The 25,254-nt window shown below is 47.3% G+C and overlaps 1 protein-coding gene across 1 annotated transcript in view; it reads left to right on the forward strand.

Annotated features, from left to right (window-relative positions):
• Positions 1 to 106: 106 nt before the first annotated feature.
• The window catches only part of SIGLEC1 (sialic acid binding Ig like lectin 1), a 37,673-nt gene continuing 12,525 nt past the window's right edge, over positions 107 to 25,254 (forward strand). The window contains exons 1-8 of the mRNA XM_081558872.1: positions 107 to 178; positions 15,369 to 15,487; positions 20,120 to 20,205; positions 20,946 to 21,063; positions 21,350 to 21,712; positions 21,982 to 22,278; positions 23,785 to 24,051; positions 24,359 to 24,613. Of these exons, the coding sequence (XP_081414998.1) occupies positions 21,015 to 21,063; positions 21,350 to 21,712; positions 21,982 to 22,278; positions 23,785 to 24,051; positions 24,359 to 24,613 (1,231 nt within the window). The 5' untranslated portion in view covers positions 107 to 178; positions 15,369 to 15,487; positions 20,120 to 20,205; positions 20,946 to 21,014. The remainder of the gene's footprint in view (positions 179 to 15,368; positions 15,488 to 20,119; positions 20,206 to 20,945; positions 21,064 to 21,349; positions 21,713 to 21,981; positions 22,279 to 23,784; positions 24,052 to 24,358; positions 24,614 to 25,254) is intronic.

Raw genomic sequence — 25,254 nt, forward strand, 5'->3', positions numbered from 1 at the left:
AGGGCCATGGCAGCAGGCTTTGAGCAGGAGTGAAGAATCGTGGGTGGGGGGTCCCTAGCTCCTGGTGCCCTTCTGCTTAGGAGCCTTCTGTTCCCCACTATTTTAGGCCCCCTCAAGTGTTGCAGTCCCATCCTTGGCAGCTTCCAGTCAGACACAAGAGGACAGCAAACAATCCCAGGTAATCCTTGCCCACTGGGAGATTCAATTCAAGTCAATTGCCACCAGAAGATTAGGGCCAAGATAGGCATCGATGAGGGTCCCACAGAGCCCCCAAGGGACCTCTCTGAGCCCTTGCATTCCCTCCTCTCCCCTCCAGTGCCATGGAGATGCACCCAGTGACCTCACTGGCTTCCTGCTTCTCTCTGGTGGGGGAGGAGCGGGGAAGGATCTGCTCAGGAGCAGCCTCTCTCCAGGCCTTGCCTCCCTCCTCTGGCCTGCACTCAGGATCTCCCTCTCCCCATTCTGTTCCCAGCCCTGCCCCTCCAGTTCATCTCTTTCTTGCAACTGAAGGAGACTTTCAAAAGTGCAAATCTGATTCCACTGCTTCACTGTTCCTACACTGTCCCTTACCTACAGGAGAAGAGCCAGAGATCCAAGGCTTGGACTGCCGTTGGCTGACCTCTTGAGCTCCCCTTTCCAGTCCTAAAGTCCAACCCCATCTGCTGCCCTTCAAGCCCAGCTTGCCTTCTCTGCTTCCAAACCTGGGCCAGCCCCCAGTCTGCTCTGCTCGGCAGGCAGCACCCTTCCTCCCTTGGGCTCTCTGGGAAAAACTGGCCCCTGGGAAACTTTTGTGGGTGATATGTCTGCTCAAAGAGCCCCCAGCCATGGCCACACTGATCTCGGGTGGCCTTGGCCTGCAATGGCTTGGAGCAGGGCTTGTGTTCCCAGTGAGAGATTGGGCTGGGTTGCGATGGTGAAAGCACCAGTTCCTAGCCACTAGGTCGGTGGCCAGTGACAACGGCACTGGCCCTTCGGCTTTGCAGAAAAGAATTCCCACAAAGACAGAAAGTAACAAAGCAAGTAAAGTATTTATTAAGAGGAAAAAGAGTACAGTACGTGTGGATAGATACACGGGCAGACTTAAAGGGAGAGTCCCTGAGTTGTGCCCTCGTGACAGTTTGAATTACTTTTATGGGGTATTTCTTCCCAGTTCCCTTTGGCCAATCATGTGGATTTACCTGGTTCACAGTCCATATTTGGGATATCTCAGGATCCTCCCATGTGTGCCTGCTCATCTCTCAGCCTAGATGGATTTTACTGAAAAGATGTACGGTAGCCTGGCATTAGTTAGCATTATTCCCCTTTGACCTCCGAGGAGCTTTTCTGTTTATATATGGTCAAGGAGGTCTCCTGACTTTGAGAATGAGAAATATGTGGTCTGGGCAGGACCTAGTAAAGTGAAAGTCGTTCAGTCACGTCTGAGTCTTTGCAAACCCATGGACCTAGCCCTCTAGGCTCCTCTGTCCGTGGAAATCTCCAGGCAAAAATACTGGAGTGGGTAGCCATTCTCTTCTCCAGGGGATCTTCCCAACCCAGGAATTGAACCCCGGGGTCTCCTGCATTGCAGGCAGATTCTTTACCGTCCGAGCCACCACCGAAGAGGGCCCAAGCAGGGGCCAGTCTCTTCCCTTAATTGTCCTTTGGACTTTCAGTCAATAGGGAATCAATCTCCAATTGCTTTACCCTGGCGGGGGGCCCATCTACCTTCTGCCTCAATACCAAGTGGTTTTTAGGAAAACTCTGGGTTTGGAAGACAGAGCAAGGCTCCTTTTGCCTGGTGTCTGACACACATACCAGCAGGCAGTTTTAGGACAGAGGGCGTGTCTGCCTGTCTTTAGGACATGTCATTCCCCACCCAAGCTTATGTGTACTGAGGGGCTGTGGAAAGAACTTCTGTCTCTCCTCCCTTTTGCCCGAGTCTGGCTGCTTGCTCCACCCCAGAGCTTGGGGCAGGCAGACGGACACACCACACACACATGCACACACAGCACGCACCACATATACCAGGGGGAAGGAAGGTGTGCCTGCCTTGGGAGGAGAAGGTGGGCAGAGGTTGTTGGGTTGTTTTTTTTTTCTCATCAGTACCCTGTTAACTGCACCTCGTGGTGTGCTGATGCTACCTGCCATTTATGCTGCCACAACACTCTTGGTGGGGAAGGACTCTCCATCCTCATTCTACAGAGGAAAAAGCTGAGGCTTAGAGAAAACAGGACATTGTCCAGTTCAGACCCCTGTCGATTCAGGGCACAGATTGATTCAGTGGACTGTCTCAGAGTTTGTGCTCTTGCCAATACCACATGTTGCAAGAGACTGATGAAGGAAAGATGGTATCTGGGCACTCAGAGTCAGGCTTCCTGAGTAGTTGTCCAGTCCTGCCTGCCCCTCCGTGGGGATGGAAGGTGGGTGGCTCCTGGGACAGAGGCCTCTAGAGTGTGCCTCTACAAGATTCCTGAGATGTGAGCTTCCTTCCAGGAATGACTTTGCCTGCCCCACCCAGCTGGACTTCCTCTCCATGGCCCACTGCCTCCATCTGCATCATTTCCCTCTTTGGAAACGGGAGCGTGGGAGGCCCAGTGTGTGCCTATCTCAGTCCTGGTGGGGCCCGGCCTCTGCTGTGGCATGGACAGCTGGCACTTTCTCCTATATAAAAAGAGAGCCCTAGGGTTCTCCCTTCCTGCTGAGCCTACCTAATATCCCGCCCTAAATGACCCCCAAAGCACCAGAAGTGGCCTGGTCTCCCAGAACTCTGCACCGACACGGCTCATCTTGCAGCCCCTTCTCCAGCGTGTTGTCATTAGGGCTCCAAACAGGGACCTTGGAAAGACTTCTTGGAGGTGGTCTGTGTCCTGAAGGATGATTGAGAGAGTTCTTGATGTGGAGAAGCAGAAAGGGCCTTCCAAGGGGAGGAAACTGCAAACAGAAGGATGGAGGGTGGAGTGAACAGCAGGCAGAAGAGGATCAACAGAGTCAGCACTGGATGGGGCAGGGAGTGTGTGTCCCTGATGCTTTCCAGTACAGAGAGACCTCCCTTGTCTCCTTCCCCAGCAGGCACCCTTGTTCTTTGCTCAGCAACCTCAACCCCACTTGCTCCACTTGGAAATCTTCTGTTTGGGATCTTTGACCACTGGGAGTCCAGCTCTATTGCACAACCCTTTCTCTGCTCACCCCTTCACTTTCCTTGAGTGACACCCCCCCCCCCAACTTGTCAACCCCTACCCCATAGAATAGCCTTTCTGCTAGAGTATAGGGGTGCAGAAAAGGACCAAGACTCTAAGGGAAAAAAAGATGTTGAGGGAGAGACAATACTTTCATTTCAGCCACGTCAAGTTGGAGGGAATGCCATAGACAGCGCTGGATGCTCTTGCCCTATTACCTAGTCTCCTTTTCTTCATAATAGAATTTTCTTTTTTCAGCGATGCGCATGCCCCAGCATTAAGAATAGATCTCCCAGCCTTTCTTGCTGCTAGATGTGGCCTTGTGACTGAGTTTTTACTAACGAGATAAAAGCAGACGTGTTCCATGGCACCTTCCAGCCTTTAAACATTGCTGTTGGCTCCCCACTGAACATGTTCTTTATCGTGCTTTTCTCCATCTTGTCTGGAATGTTGATGGGATGATGGAGCTCTAACCATCATGTTGGACTGTAAGGTTGAGAGTCACATCCCAGTGATAGCAGAAAACAACTGGCAAGGAGACTGGCACTCAACAGTAGGCCGTGCTCATCCAGGGCTATGTACTTGCAGACGTTTGAATGTGAAAGAAGGAAACTCTTTTGTTTAAGATGTATTTTCAATCTATAGAGCTGGACTATAAAGAAAGCTGAGCACTGAAGAACTGATGCTTTTGAACTGTGGTGTTGGAGAAGACTCTTGAGAGTCCCTTGGACTGCAAGGAGATCAAACCAGTCAGTCCTAAAGGAAATCAGTCCTGAATATTCATTGGAAGGACTGATGCTGAAGCTGAAACTCCAATACTTTGGCTACCTGATGTGAAGAACTGACCCATTGGAAAAGATCCTGATGCTGGGAAAGATTGAAGGCAGGAGGAGAAGGGCATGACAGAGGATGAGATGGTTGGATGGCATGACCGACTCAATGGACATGAGTTTGAGCAAGTTCCAGGAGTTGGTGATGGACAGGGAGGCCTGGCGTGCTGCAGTCCATGGGGTCGCAAAGAGTCAGACATGACTGAGCAACTGAACTGAACTGATTTTTCAACCTCTGTTACTCATAGCAGAATGTAATCCTATCTGATTTGACCCCAAGGAAAAATGTTGACTAGGCAGTGGATAATGGATTTGGAGCACAAGCAGAGTTTGGCTTTGAGGGTAGAAATTTGGCAGTCATTCTCATGGAGATATGAATTGAAGCCACCAGAGTGATGAGATCACCCAGGCAGAAGTATGCTGTGTGGAAGAGCCAAGGAGGCCTTCCCAGAAAGCAGTCCACCCCCTTCTTGCCCAGAATGACTGTCCTGCCTCTGCTGCTCAGTTTCATCCACCCTCTTCCAACACAGATGTCATTGCATGAGGAAGGTTCTGCCTCCTCAGCAGATATCTTGGCTTTTATGATGCAGAATCTGGATGGCAGGAGGCTGGGGGAAGACAAGAAGTGTCTGAACTAGGATTAGGGGAAATTGTTTTGAAGAGTTTTTGGAGAGATAATTTTAAGAGCAGCTACGGTGTGTGTGACAAAGTGGATTGGAGAAGGAAAGAAAGAGGTTTTATAATGTGTTGTTGTGAAAACCCCTTTTGTGGTGTTCAAGAAAACACACAACTTGAAATGTGTTGAAATTACTTTTTGGTTGCTAGACTGGACCTCATCTATCATAGCATCACCTGAGACTGGTCCACTTGAATGACGGCTTGAGAAGTGCCACCCAACTAATAGAAGTCCATTAAGTAAAGTAAAAACTCACGTCACAGACACAGGGGTTTGTATATTATAGAATCTGGGGGCAGAGGAGTGCAGCTGGGCTCCACAAGGGCCTGGAACAACAAACTGGAAATAAGCCAGCAGCAGAGAGCTATAGCCCCGGCCACTTTCCTCCTTCTGCTGCTCCCTGTATATCTACTAAATTCTTCCCTTGCAGCAGACTGTCTTTTTAAACAATTTAGTAGATTTCATTTTCAAAGCCAGTTTTAGATTCATCAAGATACTGATCAGATAGTAGGTAATTTCCATATATCCCCTCTCTCACAGTTTCCTCTGTTACTAAAATCTTGGATTAGTGTGATATATTTGTTATAGTTCATAGTTTACATTAAATTTCACTCTTTATGTTGCCCTTCTGTGGGTTTTGCCAAATACATAATATCACATAGTCACCATTACAGTTTCATACAGAGTAGTTTCACTGCCCTAAAAATTCCCTGTGCTTTACTTATTCTTCTGCTGAATACCTGGTGACCACTGATCTTTTTACTATCTATAGTTTTGCCTCTTTCAGAATGTCAAATAGTAGGAATCATACAACATGTAGCCTTTTCAGTTTGGCTTCTTTCACTTAGTAATATGTATTTAAGATTCCTTCATGTCTTTTCACGGATTGACAGCTCATTTCTTTTTTGTACTGAATAATATTATTCCATGTTACGTATGTAACACAGTTTATTTATCCATTCACCCACTGAAGGACAGCTTGGTTGTTTTCAGGGTTTGGCAATTATAAATAAAGCTTCTATAAACATTTGTGTACTGGGGTTTGTGTAGACATAAGTTTTCAACTTAATTGGGGATATATCTAGAAGTGTGACTATAGATCATATGGTAAGACTATGTTTAGCTTTGTAAGAAACCACCAAACTATATTCCAAAGTGGCTGTACCATTTTTGCATTCCCACCAGCAGTACGTGGGAGTTGTTGTTGCTCCACATCTTTGTCAGCATTTGGTGTTGTCAGTGTTCTGGATTTGCACCATTCTAATAGTTGTGTAGTGGTATCTCATTTTAATTTGCAATACCACACATGTTGTTTTAATTTGCAATACCACAGTGACACGTGATGTTTGGCATCTTTTCATATGCTTATTTGCCATCTATGTCTTCTTTGGTGAAGTATCTGTTCAGATGTTTTGCCCATTTTTATTTATTAATTTTTTGTTTGTATTTTTGGGGCTATGCCTCACAGCACATGGGGTCTTAGTTCCCTGGCCAGGGACCAAACCCAGGCCACCTGCAGTGGGAGCTTGAAGTCTTAACCATTGGACCACCGGAGAATTCCCTGCCCATTTCTAAATGGAGTTGTCTGATTTCTTCCTTTTCTTTTAAGGGTTTATTTATGATTTTTGTTTTTTGGCTGTGGTGGGTCTTTGTTGCTGAATGCGGGCTTTCTCTGGTTGCGGTGTGTTACTTCTCATTGCGGTGGTTTCTCTTGTTGCAGAACACAGGCTCCAGGCACACGAGCTTCAGTAGTTGCAGTGCATGAGCTCAGTAGTTGTGGCTCACAGACTCTGGAGCACTGGCTCAGTAGACGTGGAGCACTGACTTAGTTGCTCCAGGGCATGTAATTCATCCCAGACCAGGGATCTACAGGTGTCTCCTGTATTGCAAGACAGATTCTTTACCAATGGACCACCAGGGAAGCTGTTTGGTTTCTTATTGAGTTTTAAGAGTTCTTTTTATATTTTAAATACAATCTTTTATCAGATACATTTTGCAAACATATCTGATAAATCATATCTATATCTGTGCTTATCTTTTCATTCTCTCAATGGATTGCCTTTTTGTCTTTTTTTCTCCATGCATATGATCATTCCACAGCTCCTGAATTTATTTGCCTTCATTTCAGCTACAAGCAGATGCCAAATAGTGTCTCTTAGTCCCAGTTCCAGATTTTTGGGAGAGACTGTTATTTGACCAGTTTGGTGAAGTGGAAAATTAATTATGGCTGGATGGTGTGGTGATATTAAGGTAGCTGGAAGGGGATCTGAGAAATCTAAGTTTAGGTTTCTAGCCTTTCCTCTGCAGTACAGAAAAATAAACCAGAAGGAGGTGGGAGGGGAGTGGGAACCCTCCACGTAAATACAGGAAATAGAGCCTGGTGGGTTGTTGGCAGGCTGCTGCTATGGTGCAGTAATTGTAGGTAAAGAAACTCATCCAATATAGAAGGAGACAAATCGAACAGCAAAATTTTCCACAATCAGTTCCACTCCTCAGAACTTATTCCATTTTTAGATATTCCAGAGTTTTAACATCATAGTTTTAAATAGTATGCTTTACCTTGGTTTCTCAATTTAGTAACTCAGAGAACATCTAATAATGCCTCATCATTAAAGCAAGAATTTAAATCACACATCTCTCATCTCTCCATGTCTACTTTCTCAATTGTGTTAGCTATATTATTACTGCAGTCTTATTTTTTGTGTTATTCAAGTTTTTAATACTCTGTGTTTAAAACTTAGTTCCTGTCTCATCAACTTTGGACAGAGTTTCTTGAGCCCTGCCCTCTAAGCCATATGCCATCTTCCTTCCCCACCTCCTTCTAATTACTGGTCGTTTTGTCTTTGCATTTCCATGGTCAAAGTTTATAATACTTCTATTCTGTATTATAATTATAATTAAATCTTCCACTCTTTATCTTTAAATGGAAAACCAACCAATTTTATGATTATATAAGCATTATTTACTGCAGAATTAAGTAATAAGATAACTCTGCTGAGAAGGAAATGTATTGCCATTTCCTCCACCCTGTGCTGCTTGAGGCAGAATATTTGCTGCCTCAAATGTTAAGGTTAAGCAGCTTCTGTTTTGTTACACTCCACTAATTGCTCAAAATCATGCCTCAGATGTGTTTGCTTCAAATTTTATTCCTGGAATAGATTTTGTTGTTTCTGTTTTTCTAATTGCCTTTTTTTTCTCTCTCTCTTTCTGAGAGAAGAAACAGATGTTGTCTCCATTACGTTACCACAAAGTCTTCTTGCCATAATCACTGTCCCATGCCAGATCCTTTGTCTCTGTAGTGAGATGTAGTAGCTATTGTTGAGTTTATCCAGCATTCCATTCACCTCTCCTTTCTTTTGGTGAGCTGCTGCTCCCCACTCCAATTGTGTGACTTGGAGTTTTTCCCCCAGTTGCAGTACCTTCAAGGGTGGGCTGTACCCAATGCCTGGCAGTTTACCTTTATGGTGACTGATGAGGGCTGAACACACAACTGATGTGAGAATAACTGGAGTCCAATGGGACTTGATCAGTGGCTGTTGAGAGTGAGAGGCACTCACCCCTTTAGCTTCAGGTAAGGCTTGACCCAGGAACTCTAATGACATCATCAAGGACCCAGAGTCGCTATGTATCTTTCTTCCGCTCTCAGTGTTTCCTCATTCCCTGGCTCCTCATGGTGGTCTGCCAGGAGCAACATGTTTATCTCATGTAGCAAATGTGGGGGTTGGGGGGTCAATCTCATCCAATTCACAGAACTTGAGAATATATGTGGGAAATCAGTATTTTTTTAATCAAAAAGAGAATGAATTCATTTTGTACACTCAAATCACAGATGTTGATACTCTTTTGATTGAATTTCTTTTTATTTCAGTGATTCTAGCTTAAATTTCCAAATATTATTTCTTGCTTTATTTTCACAGCTTCCCCTTTTTGGTTTATAAATGTAATAGCGTTAGAATCTTTTTATAAATTTTCTTCTGTTCCTTATCTATTTCCTCTGGGATCAGTTTTTCACCTTTTATTTAATTTATTAAAGAGGCAGAACAGTTGAATGAGTCAGAGAATAATGCAAGAAACAGGTTGCCTGGATTCAGATTCTATCTCTCTGCCCTTTACTAGCTAGGTAAGCCTCAGCCAAGTTATGTTGCCTTTTTGTGACTCAATTTCCCAGAAAGTGGATAATAATAGCACCTAACTCAGAGGGTCGTTACATGAGTTGCATGTATGCGTGCTAAGTTGATTCAGTCCTGTCCGACTCTTTGCAACCCTATGGACTGTAGCCTGCCAGCCTCCTCTGTCCATGGGATTCTCCAGGCAAGAATACTGTAGTGGGTTGTCATGCTCTCCTCCAGGGAATCTTCCCAACCCAGACCAGGGATTGAACCTGTTTCTCTTACATCTCCATTGGTGGGTTCTTTACCACTAGCACCGCCTGGGAAGCCTCGTTACACGCATACTGAATGTAAAATGCTTAGACCATGGACAGGTCCACAATAAGCCCTGAAAATGTATTTACTATTCTTTTCTTTGTCTCTCTTTGTTTTTTCCCCCCATCATCTCCTTTCACTAAGAATAATGACAAGGAAACAAGAATTCTTCTTCCAGTCAAATATACTTCTGTTCCCTCTTATTGATATTTTTATGACTGCCAGGTAGTACAGGATACATTCCATCAGTTTCACCCAGATGTGTGTCCATCTTATGACCATTCTAATGATCCAGTTGTAAGTTCATTAAGATGGGTGTATGTGTAGATAAATATAGTGGATACATATATTTACATATGGCCCATATCTGGATAAGGGTTTGGGACGGTGCAAGACCTTAAAATTACACATGCTTAAAATGGGCTCTTTGCCCAGTGCTATTTTTTGTTATTCCTTCTCCTTCTGTTGGTTTTTCTCAGTTGTCTGGTAATACTTGGTAATACAGTTCATCTTTATGACCAAAGGGTAGGGCTGATCGGTATTGGCATTGATGTAGGGTATTTCCCCTGCTCTGGTGCATAAGCAGTGGGCAGGGCAATGGGGAGTGATCCATGTGCCACTCACCATCCCTTTAAGGGGTGAGGTCTCCCATGGTGGGAACACTCCTGCTTCTGTGCCTGCTTGGTCCTTTGGGGCAGCTTTTTCTCAGGAAAGCTTTGACTATACTTTCCTCTGCCCCCATCTGTGCCTTATTGCAATCCACCCTTCTATCTTCCAGAAGTAAATAAAAGTCCCTGGACAGTTGAAGCCCCACCTCCAGCCATTAGTCCTCAGGCCTTTGATGGATTTGCTTCCTTTTCCCTTTCCTCACTGTGCTTTTGATGGTATTTGAGGGGCTAGGAGTGGTAGGGACATGTTCTCAGCCCACCATCTTGAACTGGAAGTTGGTGTGGTGATTTAAACGTTTCTAACTCCATCCAACTCTGCATGTATGGGGTCCTCTGGGGCCTGCAATTGTTTACACTGGATGTACAGGCCCTGCACAGGAAGGAAAAAGGGAGAGATAACTTGGGTCTTCTAATTTTCTTCTGAAGCCTCCATGGGCTTGTTGACCTCCAAGCCAGTCTCTCAGACCTGGTGGCTGTTTGGGGAAAGAAGGTGGCCCTTCAGTTTCCCTAAGAACTCCAGAGACTTCAAACTCTCAGGGAACAGAAGTGAGTGAGTACAAAGTGCATGTACTGGAGAGGAGAGCCAGAGGCGCAGATGATAGGCTTGGAGAGGTGCTTAAAAGAGTGAAAATTCAGGGTGTATGATTAGAGCGGAAGTCATCTTGGGGGGAGTGGAGCACAGCCTTCAGTCACTCCCACTCTGCACTCGCAGCGCTCTTCCGACAGTCCAGGCCCTGTCAGAAGCTTTCTGTATAAGCTCTTGGGAGGCTCCAGGTTCTGAGTGGTTTGAGTGACTTCTCCGTGATTGCATAGCTGGTGAAGGATATGTTATGGATTTGATCCCAGACAGGGCCCAGGATCCTAATTACTGGGTTACATGACTGCCACCTGCCCCAAAGCTGACCAGAGCAAGGTCTGGAGGATCTCTCATGGGTCACTTGGGCTGAGCTGTCCACACTCCGATGTTGCAGTTGGGTCTCAAAGGAGAAAAGCAAGGAAGCAGAGAGCTCTGGCGCCCTCTGGGGGAGATAGGAGGCTCTACAGACTTGCAGCAGTGGAGGTGGTCAGAGGCCTAGGCCTGGGATCCAAACTAGGTCCAAGAAATTAGGGCACTGATTGGTCTATATGAGAGCAGGACTTTACCTCCCCAACTCCTTAGTAAAGAGCCCTGAATATTTACCTGGGCACATCATCTATAGAAATAAAGACATAAGGCTATGTGTCTAATTTCTGGCTAATGCAACATAAGCAGAAATGAAGTGCACAATATAAGGAATTAGCTTTAAATGAAGGGGCATGACCTGCCTTGTTCCTTTCTCCATCCTACTTTCTGGAATACAGATATAATGACAAGTTCAAGCAGCCATTTTGAACCAAGAGTGAAAACAACCCACTGAAGAGGGCAGAGTAAAAAATAAGAGGGGGTCTAATGACTAAATGATCATGCAGTTGCCCTATCAGCCTTGGATGCCAACACTTTACTTGAAGGAGAGGGAAATACACTTCTATTTTATTTAAATCACTTTTGCTTTCCATTTTCTGTACTTTTAGCCAAGCTTTTTTCTTTTCACTTAAAAAATTAAGCTTGTTCGTGCCCAAACAAAAGTACAATGCATTATCAATCTTACTAAGCCTGCACCATAAGCCATGAAATAAATTCACGTAATAGCCATTTGTTTATGAATAAATGGATTTTTGAATAGAATTTAATTTCAGATTCAAGATTTTATATCTCAAGTATTACCACTAAAAAAATACTGTTTGGTGTCTTTACTCACGTTCTTTCCCAATTCTGGTGTGTTCTATTGTTTTAGAATCTACCATTCTTAGGCTAGTCTGTGATGTGATGTGTTTAATTATGAAGTGGAATTTTTAAGATTACTTTATATCTTTTCATGGCTTGAGAGATAATTCATTTCTCTGAAGAAAATTCCATGCTCTGAATGTGCTACAGTTTATTTATCCATTCATCTACTGAAGGATATTCTGGTTGCTACTAACTTTGGACAGTTATGAATAACACTACTACAGATACCTGTGTGCAGGTTTCAGTTCAGTTCTATGAATGCCAAGGGGCACAGTTGCTGGATTGTATGGTAAGAATATGCTTTGTTTTATAAGAAACTGCCAAACTGTCTTCCAAAATGGCTGTGGTAGGGACAATTTTGCATTCGCACCAGTAACAAATGAGAGTTCTGTTGCCCCATATCTTTGCTGGTACCTGGTGTGGTCAGTGTCCTGGATTTTGGCCATTTTAATAGGTATGTAGTGGTATCTCTTTTTGGCTTTTCATACTGTTCATGGGGTTCTCGAGACAAGAATACTGGTGTGGTTTGTCATTCCCTCCTCCAGTGGACCACATTTTGTCAGAACTCTCCACTATGACTGTCCATCTTGGGTGGTCCTGCACTGCATGGCTCATAGCTACAATGAGTTATGCAAGTCCCTTTGCCACAACAAGGCTGTGATCCATGAAGGGGTGCTACAGTCCATGGTATCTCAAAGAATCAGACACAACTAAACTACGGAACAACAACAACAAAGCCTTTGACTGTGTGGATCACAACAAACTGTGAAAAATTCTTAGAGATGGGAATACCAGACTACCTTAACTCTCTTCTGAGAAATGTGTATGCAGGTCAAGAAGCAACAGTTAAACCAGACATGAAACAACTGACTGGTTCACAACTGGGAAAGGAGTACAACAAGGCTTTATAGTGTCACTCAGCTTATTTAACTTCTATGCAGAGTACATCATGCAAAATGCCAGGCTATATGAATCACAAGCTGGAATCAAGGTTGCTGGGAGAAATATCAATAACCTCAGATATGCAGATGATACAACTCTAATGGCAGAAAGTGAAGAAGAACTAAAGAGCCTCTTGATGAGGGTAAAAGAGGAGAGTGGAAAAAGTTGGCTTAAAACTCAACATTCAAAAAACAAAAACTGTGGCATCCAGTCCCATCACTTCATGGGAAATCGAAGGGGAAAAAGTGCAAACTGTGAGAGATTTTACTTTCTTGGGCTCTAAAATCACTGCAGATGGTGATGCAACCATGAAATTAAAAGACGGTTGCTTCTTGGAAGGAGAGCTATGACAAACCTAGACAGCATGTTAAAAAGCAGAGGCAGCACTTTTCGGACAAATGTCCATCTAGTCAAAGCTAAGATTTTTCCAGTAGTCATGTACGGACATGAGAGTTGGACCATAAAAAAGGCTAAGTGTCAAAGAATTGATGCTTTCGGATTGTGATGCTGGAGAAGACTCTTGAGAGGCTCTTGGACTGCAAGGAGTTCAAACCAGTCAATCCTAAAGAAATCAACCCTAAGTATTCATTGGAAGGACTAATGCTGAAGCTCCAATACTTTGGCCACCTGATGTGAAGAGCTGATTCATTGGAAAAGATCCTGATGCTGTGAAAGATTGAGGGCAGGAAGAGGGGGAGGCTATGGAGAATAAGATGGTTGGATAGCATCACCGACTCAATGGATATAAGTTTGAGCAAACTCTGGGAGACAGTGAAGGACAGGAAAACCTGGCATGCTACGGTCCATGGGGTGCAAAGAGTCGGACACGACTTAGTGATAGAACAGAACAACAGAACAGCGGTATCTCGTTGTGGGAGTTTTTGTTTGTTAATTTGTTTGTTTTTTGTGGAGACACGTGGTCTGTGGGGGTCTCAGTTTCCTGACCAGGGACTGAACCCTAGCCCTTGGCAGTGAAAGTACAAAGTCCTAACCAGTGGACCACCAGGGAAGTCCCATCATTCTTGCTTTAATTTGCATTTCTCTGATGACATTGATGTGGAGCATCTTTTCATATGCTTATTTTCCATCTGTATATCTCTTTGTTAGTTGCCCAGTTGTGTCTGACTTTTTGCAACCCCATGGACTGTAGTCCACCAGGCTCCTCTGTCCATGGGATTCTCCAGGCAAGAATACTGGAGTGGGTTGCAATTCCCTTCTCCAGGGGATCGTCCCAGGCCAGGAATCGAACCCAGGTCTCCTGAATTGCAGGCAGATTCTTTACCATCTGAGCTACAGGGAAGCCCTTTATACAAAGAGAAATGTATCTCTTTGGTGAGGTCCTATTTTTTTATACAAAGAGAAGTTTATCCCTTTGGTGAGGTCTTATTTTTCTGTAGCCAAAAAATTTTATCTTGGACAAATATCCCACATCCCCATGTCTTGATTCTTACATCTGGAATGAAAATAATAGTGCCTACCTCATAGAGTGTTTGTGAAAGTTAAAAATATGTGTAACAGTGAGACCTATTGAGAAATTACTAAAGAATTTTTTATTTTAAAATTTGTTTTGGCAACTATTGACTTGGAAAACACAGAAAAGTAATGTTCCCTGACCAGGCGAAGCAGACAAGTCTTTGTTCTCCTTACCCTAAGGAAAGGTAGTCTGTGCTGTTGAGACTGAGGCCTTATATCAGTTTACTCTTGTAGCTAACGCACAACCACAGAATTCTCAGTGGATTCCAGCAATAAATACATAGATCTGAGCAGGTTGGCTAAGGTCTGGCTGACTGCATGAGCAGCCTGTGGGTTTGGTTCAGGTCTGTTCCACATGTCTCTCATCCTCTTTGGAACTGCAGGTTAGCTAGAATTTTTGCTTGGCAATGGCAGAAATCTAAGACAGCAAGGCCAACTATGCAAGTACACTTCATTACTATATTTGTGTTGTGTTCACTCACATCTGTTGGCTAGAGTAAGTTACATGGCTAAGTCCAAAATCAAGGGGTGAAGGAGAATGCTTTACCCACCATGGTGCTGTGGGGTGGATATGTGTAGTCTAGAGTGGACTGAGGGATTGGGGCTGAAAAGCCACACTCACACAGGCCTAGAGTTAGGGGGTCTGTGGGCCCACAAGTCTTATGTTGGTGTTGGAGAAGGAAGCAATGAGATTGCTTCAAAAAATGTCAAAACAGGAAATGACCAGGACTTCCCTGGTGGTCTAGTGGTTAAGACTCCAAGCTACCAAATCAGGGGGCCCAGGTTTAATCTTTGGTCAGGAAGCTAGATTCCACATGCTGCAACAAAGATCAAAGATCCCACCCAGTAAGACATGGTGCAGCCAAATAAATAGATACATTTTTTTTTTTTTTTAAGGGGTATACAAGGGCTACAAAGAGGACAGAGTGATAGAGTTCAGTTTCTCTGGGCCTGAGGATTTCGGGGTAGAATGTCAGGAGACATCTGTTTTGGGCCACTGAGACCTGAGATCCTGGGTCCCTCCTGATTCAAGGTTTCATGTCCCTTTTGATCTGCATGTGTGGGTTTGCCCACAGGGTATAGACAGCCTGATCTGGCTGGGCTCCCCACCACTACAGGTAGGCTAGGGCTGAGCTGAATTACATTTGAGTTGTGAAACAAAGAAATGTATTGTCACTTGTATCCAAGATTGTTTGGAGCAATTAACACCTGCCCTATACCCTGACACATGAAGTAAAGCGAAGTCACTCAGTCATGTCTGACTCTTTGCAACCCCATAGACTGTAGCCCGCCAGGCTCCTCTGTCCATGGGATTCTCCAGGCAAGAGTACTGGAGTGGGTAGCCGTTCCCTTCTCCAGAAGATTTTCCCAACCCAGGTCTCCTGCATTACAGGCAGATTCTTCACCGTCTGAGCCAACAGGGAAGCCTGAGAATATTGGAATGGCTAGCTCATCCCTTCTGTAGCAGATCTTCCCAACCCAGGAGCTGAACCAGGGTCTCCTGCATTGCAGGCAAGTTCTTTACCAGCTTAGCTACCAGGGAAGCCCTGGCACATAGTGGATCCTCAATGAAATGGGCTCTGGTATCATGACAGCATCACAACCATGGAAAGGTCTTTCCTCTTCTGCTTTAGCAGGGGTGGGGGTGCTGCTGAAATTCTATGGGCACACATGGGGGGAGGGACAGTGGGGAAGGGAAGAGGGATTAGAAATACTCTTCTAGCTTGAGACTGGGGCCTCTGTGTCCCTCACATCTAGAGCCTGCTTCTCGGAGGGTTGTCTCCAGAGTAGCCAGGTGCCAGGGGGTACTGGGAAGGTCCCAAAAGACTTGGAAAATCAACACCTTGGTCTGGGTGCCTTGTCACGCTCCCCTACCCCAGGATGGACTTGTCTCCTCTGTTGTCAGGAGGAAAACAGTGTGCAGAACGCTCCCTTCCTCCTCTCTCAGATTCCCTAAAAAGGCCAAGTGGTCCCCAAAGAGAAGAGTATGGCCATGGCTGGTGAACAGGACCCCTAAGTTCCCACTTTGCCTGAGAGGAGGCCCACTCTCAGGCAAAGGGGTCCAAGGTCCCACATCTGCTTGCTCAAGTCCCAGAGTCGCAGGCCTTGCCGGAGTCTTCCCCTGCTTGAGAGGTCTTTCCGGTCTTGATGTTGTGCAAGACTGGCCTTTCTCCCTGACTAGCTTCCAGGGCAGGCAGTGGAGCTGAGGCTTTGGGAAAAGAGGAAGCAAACCCGAGCTAGGTCTCCTTTCCCGGAGAGACAGCAGCACTTCGAGCTCCTGGCCCTCCCTCATGTCCTCCTCACCTGTGGTTCACCAGCCCTGCAGCCCCATCCCTCTGTGGAACAGGTACTCCCACCCTTGGGCCTAGAGAATGAGCTGAGGCTTGGGAGCAGGGCTGGATTGGGATTCTGGGGAGGACACCTGGGTGTCCAAGCCCAAGACAAAGATATGCTCATAACCCAAAGCCTTGCACAACACCAAAGTTTCCCCAGCTCACATCCCAACCCCCATCTAACCCTGACTCCTGCCCCGCCCAGCCTTGGTACTTATTCCACCCCTACCTCACCCTCCATTGCATCCCATCCCCAACCATTTAGTAACCATAATTTCCATCCAGCCCCAGGCCTGACCGGCACCCTCACCCAACCCCAACACTCTCACCTCCACGCCAACACTATTTCCATTCCAAAATGCAACCTAACCATCACTTTCACCCCAAACCAATGACAGCCCGACCCTCACCTTCCCCTCAGTTTTCTTCATTCATTACCGCTTCATTCATCTGAGCGAAGGCCCCCTTGCACCGTCCAACATAGCTTGGTGGAATGGGCATTCAGGCTAAGAGCATTTACAGTCAGATTAAAGAAAGAAATGTGACACTTCTACTACCATTTCAAAGCCGATAGACCTCATTTATGGATAATGTGGTTTTCCGAGTTAAATGGCCTATGTTTGGGACTTTCCATTATTATGAAGATAATGTATTTCCGGAATCGCCCATCTGAACTTGCTTTCTGACCTGTTGAGCAGAGCGCTGAAGCTGGCTTGGTCACCCTCTTTCCCTCCTTCTCCAACTTGAATAGGGAAGTTGGGAGAAGATCCGGTACTGGGAAATGGAAACTGAATCCTGAACCCAAGCACAGCTGCCTACAGTGAAACTGCCTTTGCCCTATCTTCCTCAGGCCAAACTTGGCCTCTGGGATCAGAAATCAGGGACTTGTGGCCCTAGTTGCCCTCCCAGATGTCCTGGGACACTTGGCCTCATATTTACCCACTCACTTGCTCTAACACAGAGAGCAGGTATGGGTGTCCCCCATGTGCCATACACCCCAACCCAGTGCTGATGCAGCATCTATTAGTTCAGAGGAGTGGGACTTTAAACCCTGTCTTCAGAAGGTCCAGGGCTTGGAGATTCCAGGATGAACACTGGAACTGTGCTCTCCCAAATGGTCATTGCCTGAAGGCTACGCATAGCCACCCCTTTCCCAGGAGCTGCAATCATCCATCCACCCTCAGGAGGTGCTAGGTGCCCACGAGGATGCCCCACTCAACCCGAGCCCTAGGGGCACCTCCCTCTCAACACCAGGCTTTTAACTGGGACAAGGAGCTCCCTTCCTGGAGTTCTTCATGCCCTTCTTTTTTTCCAGGAAAGTTCTCTGGGCCGAGGCTGGTCTTTGGGGTAGAACAAGCTGAACCAATAAGCTGGACTCTGGTGGGACTGACCCCTTGGTTATTGGGACTGGGCTAAGTATAGGTGACATCTACAGGATGTGACTTTGAGTGGTTCTAGAAAGGGTCCTCTCAAAAACCCCTGTTCCATTCTGGGGTCAGTGTGTCTAAAAATCCCACCATTCCTCCTGTAGCTTCAGCGTTCCTCTTTCTAGGGCCCCAAATGGGAACAGCGGGGGAGCTGGGGACAATATGAACATTGGTGATGTCCCAGCTATAGAGGAGCTGACCCTGATGCTCCGTGTGGCTCTGGGCCCCCACGGCCACATCTGCCCCCAAACATGGCCAGCAGGCTACTGTTCAGTCCAGCTTCCAGGACACTGCACCCAGGTCATGCGGCCCAGCCTTGGCCAGCATGAGCCAAGGACCAGGTGTGGAGGGTGTGGGTACATCTTCCAGGGAGAGGAGCAGGACTAGGACTGCCCAAAAGACTGAGGACAGGCCACTGGGCCTCAGCAAATGACCAGACCTGTCTGCAGGAGCAGCCTAGCCAGGGGCCCCAGACTCCTGAGGAACAGGGCTCTGCCTGTTCTTTCCACAGTTTTGCCTTCGCTGTGCTCCCTCTGAGGACATCCCTCCTCTCTTCACACTTAGCTAGTCATCCTCACAGGCAATTCAGCACCTCTCCAGGCTCTGTTCAGCCTCTCCCCAGGAGTGCCCTCTGGTAGCCACCAGAATCAGCTGGGCCCCATCCCTGAGACAGATGGACTTGGGACCGGAAGATGTCATGAGTTTCCTGTCCCTGCTTCCAGGTTCCCCAGGCCCTTCCCCTCACTCTGCAGGGTCAGCATTTAGGGCTAAGGAAGATTGCAAAGTTGACAATATGGTTTTGTATGTGTATGCGGTAAAGTTTACTGTTTTAACTATTTTTTAAGTATGCAGTTCAGTGGCATTAAGTACGTTCATACTACTGTGTAACCATCATTACTGTCTAGTTCCAGAAGTTTTTCATCATCCAAAATAGTGACTCTGTACCTATTAAACATTAACTCCTCAGTTCCTCCTCTCTCCAGGCCCTGGTAACCTCCATTCTACTTTCTACGAATTTGCCTATTCTACATACCTCATGCAAGTGGACTTATATAATATTTGCCCTTTTGTGCTTGGCTTATTTCACTTAGCATGTTTTCAAGGTTCGCCCATGTGTGAAACATGTGTCACAATTTCATTCCTTCCTATGGCTGAATACTAGTCTGTTGAATGGATATATCACATTCATCTGTTGATGGACACTTGGGTTGCTTCTACTTTTTGGCTATTATGAATAATGCTGCTGTGAACATGTGTGCCAATATCTATTTAAGGCCCTATTTTTGATTCTTTTGGGTATATACCTAGGGGTGAAGTTGCTGGGTCATATGGTAATCTATGCCTGACTTTTTGAGGAAACACAAAACTTTCCAAAGGGGCCGCACCATTTCACATTTCTACCAGTGGTACATGACTCTTCCAATTTCTCCACAGCCTCGTCAACATTTGTTATTTTCTGGTTTTGTTTGTTTGTTTACAGTGTGAAGTGGTAGCTCATTGTGATTTCGATTTGCGTTTCCCTAATGACTCCTGATGTTGAGTTATCTTCTCATGGGCTTGTTGACCATTTGTATATCATCTTTGGAGAAATGTCTATACAAGCTTCCAGCACATTTTTTCAAATTTAGGTTGTTTGGGGGGGGGGTTGTTGTTAAATTATAGGAGTTCTTTATACATTCCAGATGTTAATCCCTTATCAGCTATATGATTTGCACGTATTTTTCTCCCATTCTGTGAGTTGAGTTTTCACTCTCTGGATAGTATCCTTTGACACAAAAAACATTTTTCATTTTGATTAAGTTCAATGTATCTATTTTTTCTTTTGTTGCTTTGCTTTTGGTGTCATGCTTAAGAAATCATTGCCTGCTACTAGGTCATGAAGATTTTCACCTGTTTTCTTCTAACAATTTTATGGTTCCAGAGGCACTCTGTGGAGAAGGCAATGGCACCCCACTCCAGTACTCTTGCCTGGAAAATCCCATGGACGGAGGAGCCTGGTGGGCTGCAGTCCATGGGGTCGAGAAGAGTCGGACATGACTGAGCGACTTCACTTTCACTTTTCCCTTTCATGCATTGGAGAAGGAAATGGCAACCCACTCCAGTGTCCTTGCCTGGAGAATTCCAGGGATGGCGGCGCCTGATGGGCTGCTGTCTATGGGGTCGCACAGAGTCGGACACGACTGACACGACTTAGCAGCAGCAGCAGCAGAGGCACTCTGTGGTGGAGGGCTTGCCTTCTTGTGCATGGCATACAGTAGGCATTTATCTCTTGTTTGTGAGCTATATGTCACGCAGGGTTCTTTTGTCCCCTGTCACACCAGACTTGCCCTGCCATGAACTCTAAACCCTCAAGGACCACACCCTTCTCTTGCCCACTGCTGCAGGGGGCGAGGGGCTCTGCACTGCTGCAGGAGACATGTCCTCAGTCCCAAGTCCTGAGAAATGGGTGCTCACAGCTACAAAGAACAAGGTAAATACAGAGATGGATCTAGAGTGGCTAAAGACCCCAAAGGGAAAGTTTCAGCTAGAAGCCACTTTGAAGACTGAATAAGATTTCAACAGGCAAAGATCATTTATGGTGAGGCCAGAGCTGGACAGCTGGAGAGCATGTGGGCAGACAGAACCGGCCCCAGTGTGGGAACTGGTTGCAGGGGGAGCAGTAAATGGGGGCAGAGCTGGCAGTAGGAAAGGACGGCCTTTCGGGGATGTAGGGGAGTCGCATCTCATGGGCAATGGGGAGCCATAGTAGGTTTTTGAGCAAGGGAGGACTCCTGAAGGCTGAAGCTTTCTAAGTGCTCAGTCAAGCTCCATTATGGTCTACAGCTGGTAAGACTGGTGGTAGGCAGACAAATCTCAAGTAAGAAACCATCATTTTTGCTGGATGTCTTGGAGTGAGTCATTGTGCCTCTCTGGGCTCCAGTTGCTGGTGACTTGGGTGGCAGGGAGGGGGCAAGGAAGTGGGGGAAATGGAGAAACAGCTGTTCATCTTTGAAGAGGCTGGGAAAGCAGAACTTAGGGTGGGGCCAAGCGACAGACAGAGGATTTTCTGGGGCCACCAAGTGAAGGCATTCCTGGACACAGCCTGAGCTGGGAACTTGAGCTCCTGGATCCCAGCTGGCAGCTGCCCTGCCCTCTCAGTGGGTTGGCCAGCATAGTGTGTGGGGAAACAGGACTGGGATCCCAGCAGGCTCTGAGACTGAAGTTCCCTAGGAGATCCTTGTGTGCCCAGCACAGTACTCACCGACCTCACAGGCAACAGAACTAGCGTGAGAACCTGCTATGGACTTCCTGCTCCAGCTCCTCCTCCTGGCCTTACCCATCCCAGCAGGTAAGCTTTACTGGCCTTTTCCTTCTCACAGGGCCCGGCCGTGGTGAATCCAGCCTCTGTTGGCCTGGGCAGACTGAACTGTGTCTGGTCACAGGTTTAGCTGCTGAGGTTGAAGGAGGGCATGAGGAGGCAGTGACAGGGAAAAGGGACCCTTTCTGGGATGCCCAGAGGGATTGGATTGCTGGGGGCAAGGCAGGATTTGAGGGTGTGTTTGGAACACCTTCTGTGGGGCAGAGCATGATCCCAGGCCTGCATTACGCTCTCTCTTGTCCTACCTCTTCCTCAGACCTGATCTCCGGGTGGGGCGTCTCCAGTCCCAACACCGTGCAGGGTGTGAAGGGGTCCTGCCTCGTCATCCCCTGCACCTTCAGCTTCCCTGACAGTGTGAATGTGCCCCATGGCATCACAACCATCTGGTACTATGACTACTCAGGCAAACAGCAGGTAGTGAGTCACTCTACGAACCCCCAGCTGGTGCAGGCCCGCTTCCGAGGCCGCGCCCTGCTGGTCGGGAATCCTGAGCTCAAAGTGTGCAGCCTGCTGCTGAAGGACCTGCAGCCTGAGGATTCGGGCTCCTACAACTTCCGCTTCGAGATCAGCGAGGGCAACCGCTGGGTAGATGTCAAAGGCACAGCGGTCACTGTGACGGGTGAGAGCAGGTCACCGACCAGAAGGGGCTCCAGGCTGCTCCTGGCCCCACTGGCTCACAGCCCCAACCCTGGTCCTAAACCCAAACCCAAACCCAGCCCTGATCTTGGCTGCAGTTCCAGCCCAGCCCTGTGCCCCCTGGCATTTGCCCCCAGTGAACCCCTGGCTTTCTCCTTCCCCTTGAAGTCCCCTGCCCCGGGCTGAGGTCTCCAGGGCAGGAGGTCTCAGGCACGTGAAGGGGAGCCCCCAGCCTCCTGTCTTTGTCCTCAGAGGAGCTCATCATGCCCACCATTGCCTCTCCGGCTGAGCTGCATGAGGGCATGGAGGTGGACTTCAACTGCACTACTCCCTACGCATGCCTGCAGAAGTCAGTCAGCCTGCGGTGGCAAGGCCAGGACCCTGCCCGCTCCACCACCTCCACACTCCAGAAGCTCGAGCCCACGGGCATCCACCACCTGGAGACCCTTCACATGGCCCTGTCCTGGCAGGACCATGGCCGGATCCTGAGCTGCCAGCTCTCGGCGGCCAACCATAGGACTCAGCATGAGATTCACCTCCAAGTGCAATGTGAGTGAGCGGGGTGGGTGGGGGGGAGCACATCCTTGTTACTGAGCTCACACACATCTGTGGTTCCCCAGTGGAAACCGTCCCTTTCCGGCCTGTAGAAACTGCCAGGCCGTGCTTGGACCTCCAGGGTGGAGCAGGTGGAAAGAGACTGCTAATCTTCAAGAGTAGTATTGAAAGGCTCCCTCCACCTCCAGTCCCTGAAGCTAGGCTGGGCAGGGAAGGGGAGACTCAGCCAGAGAACTGGGGGTTGAGCAGTAGGGGCCCTGGGATTTAGACCAGCTCTGGAGGATGAGGAGGAGGCGAGGGTTCACCCCTTTCCTGCCACGCACACTCAATGACCAGGGTAACACTTGGACGTGGCAGAGAGACAGTAGGAGGCATTCCAAGTTTTCACTTGATTATGCGTCTTCCCATCACAGTAAAGACAGGCAGCCTGTTCTAGAACAACTGCCGTACATAGGCATCAGGCTGCTGGCTTCACCATTGACTAGATGAGCAAACTTTGGGCAAGTTACTTGCCTCTCAGAGCCTCTGTTTTCCCACTACTTCTCTGTAGTGGAGGTAATAATAAATACATTTTATCTCACAGGATTGTTATGAAAATTAAAAGTGTGCTTGGCACCTATTAAGCATGCAAAAATTAGCTTCTATTATTTTCATAGTTACATAGATTAAGGACTTGAAAATACTAGCTTTTTTTTTTTTTGCCATACTGCATGGCTTGTTTTGGCGGGAGGAGAAGGGGACGGCAGAGGATGGGATGGTTGAATGGCATCACCGACTCAGTGGACATGAGTTTGAGTAAACTCCAGGAGTTGGTGATGGACAGAGAGGCCTGGCTTGCTGCAGTCCACGGAGTCGCAAAGAGTCAGACACGACTGAGCGACTGAACCGAACTGAAATGAACTGCATGGCTTGTGGGATTTCAGTTCCCTGACTAGGGACTGAACCCGGTCACAGCAGTGAAAGCCCAGAGTCTTAACTACTAGGCAATCAGGGAACTCCTGAAAATATTAGCTTTTATTAGCATAGTTACATAGAGAGAGGCTTTAGAACAAGATTTTAAAAAATGCAGTTTCTTTGTATCATTGGCATCTCCCAGCAAATGAGTTAACCATTCTCAGAGAGAATTTGACTCTGCCTTTAGCCCTTGCGTTAGGTGGTTTGTCCCTTGCCAGCAGCTGCCAAAAAGCCACTAAAGCAAGCAGCGTGCCCATGGCCCTCAGATAGAAGAGATGGCAATGGACGTGTCATGGGGCAGAAAGCCATTGAAAGCAGTGTAGGCTGAATGCTATGCCAAGCATCACGGTATCAGGCTGATAGTAGAGAAGGACAGGAGCAGGCTTCCTCGCAATGTGAGGCCAGTGCCTGCCCTGGACAGGGGACTAATGGGAGTTCCAGTTTATCAGGGTGGGCTTCCTTAGGGCAGAGTGTTGAAAGGGGAGTGGAAAAATGCCCCTGCCTTCCCTGGGCACCATACTTGACAACCCCTGTCATGCCTTGCAGATGCCCCCAAGGGTGTGGAAATCCTCCTCAGCCCCTCGGGGCGGAACATCCTTCCAGGGGATCTGGTCACACTCACCTGCCATGTGAACAGCAGTCACCCTCAGGTCCGTTCTGTGCAGTGGGTCAAGGATGGGACGCCCCTCAAAAACCGGAGTCGTGTACTGCAGTTGCCCCAGGCAGCCTGGGCTGATGCTGGCGTCTACACCTGTGAAGCTGGGAATGGCGTGGGCTCTTCGGTCTCACCTCCTGTCAGCCTCCACATCTTCAGTGAGTCCTGGGTGAGCCTGGGTCTTGACCAGAGGGTAGGGAGGCATCCAGGCCATGGGGGCTGAGGGAAACGAGGCCAAGGTGCCTCCTGGGATGCCTGTGGGGAGTTCCAGCTTGGCTTCTGACAGGAGACAAACCTCCCTGGCAGTGAACAGGGCAAAGAGATGCCTGGACAGTCCAGGAGGCTCCTCCTCAGAGGGGTGTGATGTACAGCATGCGAGATTTAGGCTGATGGGCTGCAACCCTGAGGGGTGGGGCCTGGAAGTCACCTGAGTAGCCCTCAGGGTGCTCTCTGCTGCCCCCACAGTGGCTGCGGTCCAGGTGAGCCCAGCAGGCTTGATTCTGGAGAACCAGACTGTGACGCTGACCTGCAACACACCGAAAGCAGCTCCCAGGGAGCTACACTACACGTGGTACAAAAACCATGACCTGATGAAGGACACCCACAGTCACATCCTCCGGCTGCACTCAGTCACCAGGGCCGATACAGGCTTCTACTCCTGTGAGGTGCAGAATGCCCAGGGCAGACAGCGCTCTGGCCCAGTCAGCGTGGTGGTCAGCCGTAAGTGGTGGGGACGAGGGCACTGGAGCTGGGAGCCAGACCAAAGATTAGAGCCCCTGCAAGAGGGTTGGGGTCCTGGGCCAGGTTGCCCTGGAGCTCGCATCTGGGCAAGGCTTTGAACTCCCCAGGCCTCAGTGTCCTATTTTAAACAACTTTTTATTTTGAAATAAGTTCAAACTTAAAAGTTGCAAGAAAAATACAAAGAATTATCATATACCTTTAACCTCGATTCCCATTTTTTAGCATTTGATTTTCTAACTATATATTACATATGTATGTATATATGTACTCACACACATATATGTATGCATATATACATGCACATATATGTGTGCACGCTTGCATACATTTTCTCTACATATACACTCTATTCACATGTGTATATACATATGCCTTCTATATGTATACATGCACACATTATCTATCTATCTATCTATCTATCATCTATCTATCCATTTATATTCCTCAGGCATAATGGCCCTTTACTCCTTAATTTCTCAGCATGTATTTCCTAGGGTCATTCTCACGCATAACCACATTATAACAATTGTATGTAGTCAAGAAACAACATTCATACAAGATCATTATCTAATTTACAATCCATGTTTAAATTTTACCAGCTGGCCCAGCAATGTCCTTTA

This window comes from Giraffa tippelskirchi, chromosome 13 (genome assembly GCF_054371585.1).
Source record: "Giraffa tippelskirchi isolate mGirTip1 chromosome 13, T2T-mGirTip1v1.2.pri, whole genome shotgun sequence".
NCBI lineage: Eukaryota > Metazoa > Chordata > Mammalia > Artiodactyla > Giraffidae > Giraffa > Giraffa tippelskirchi.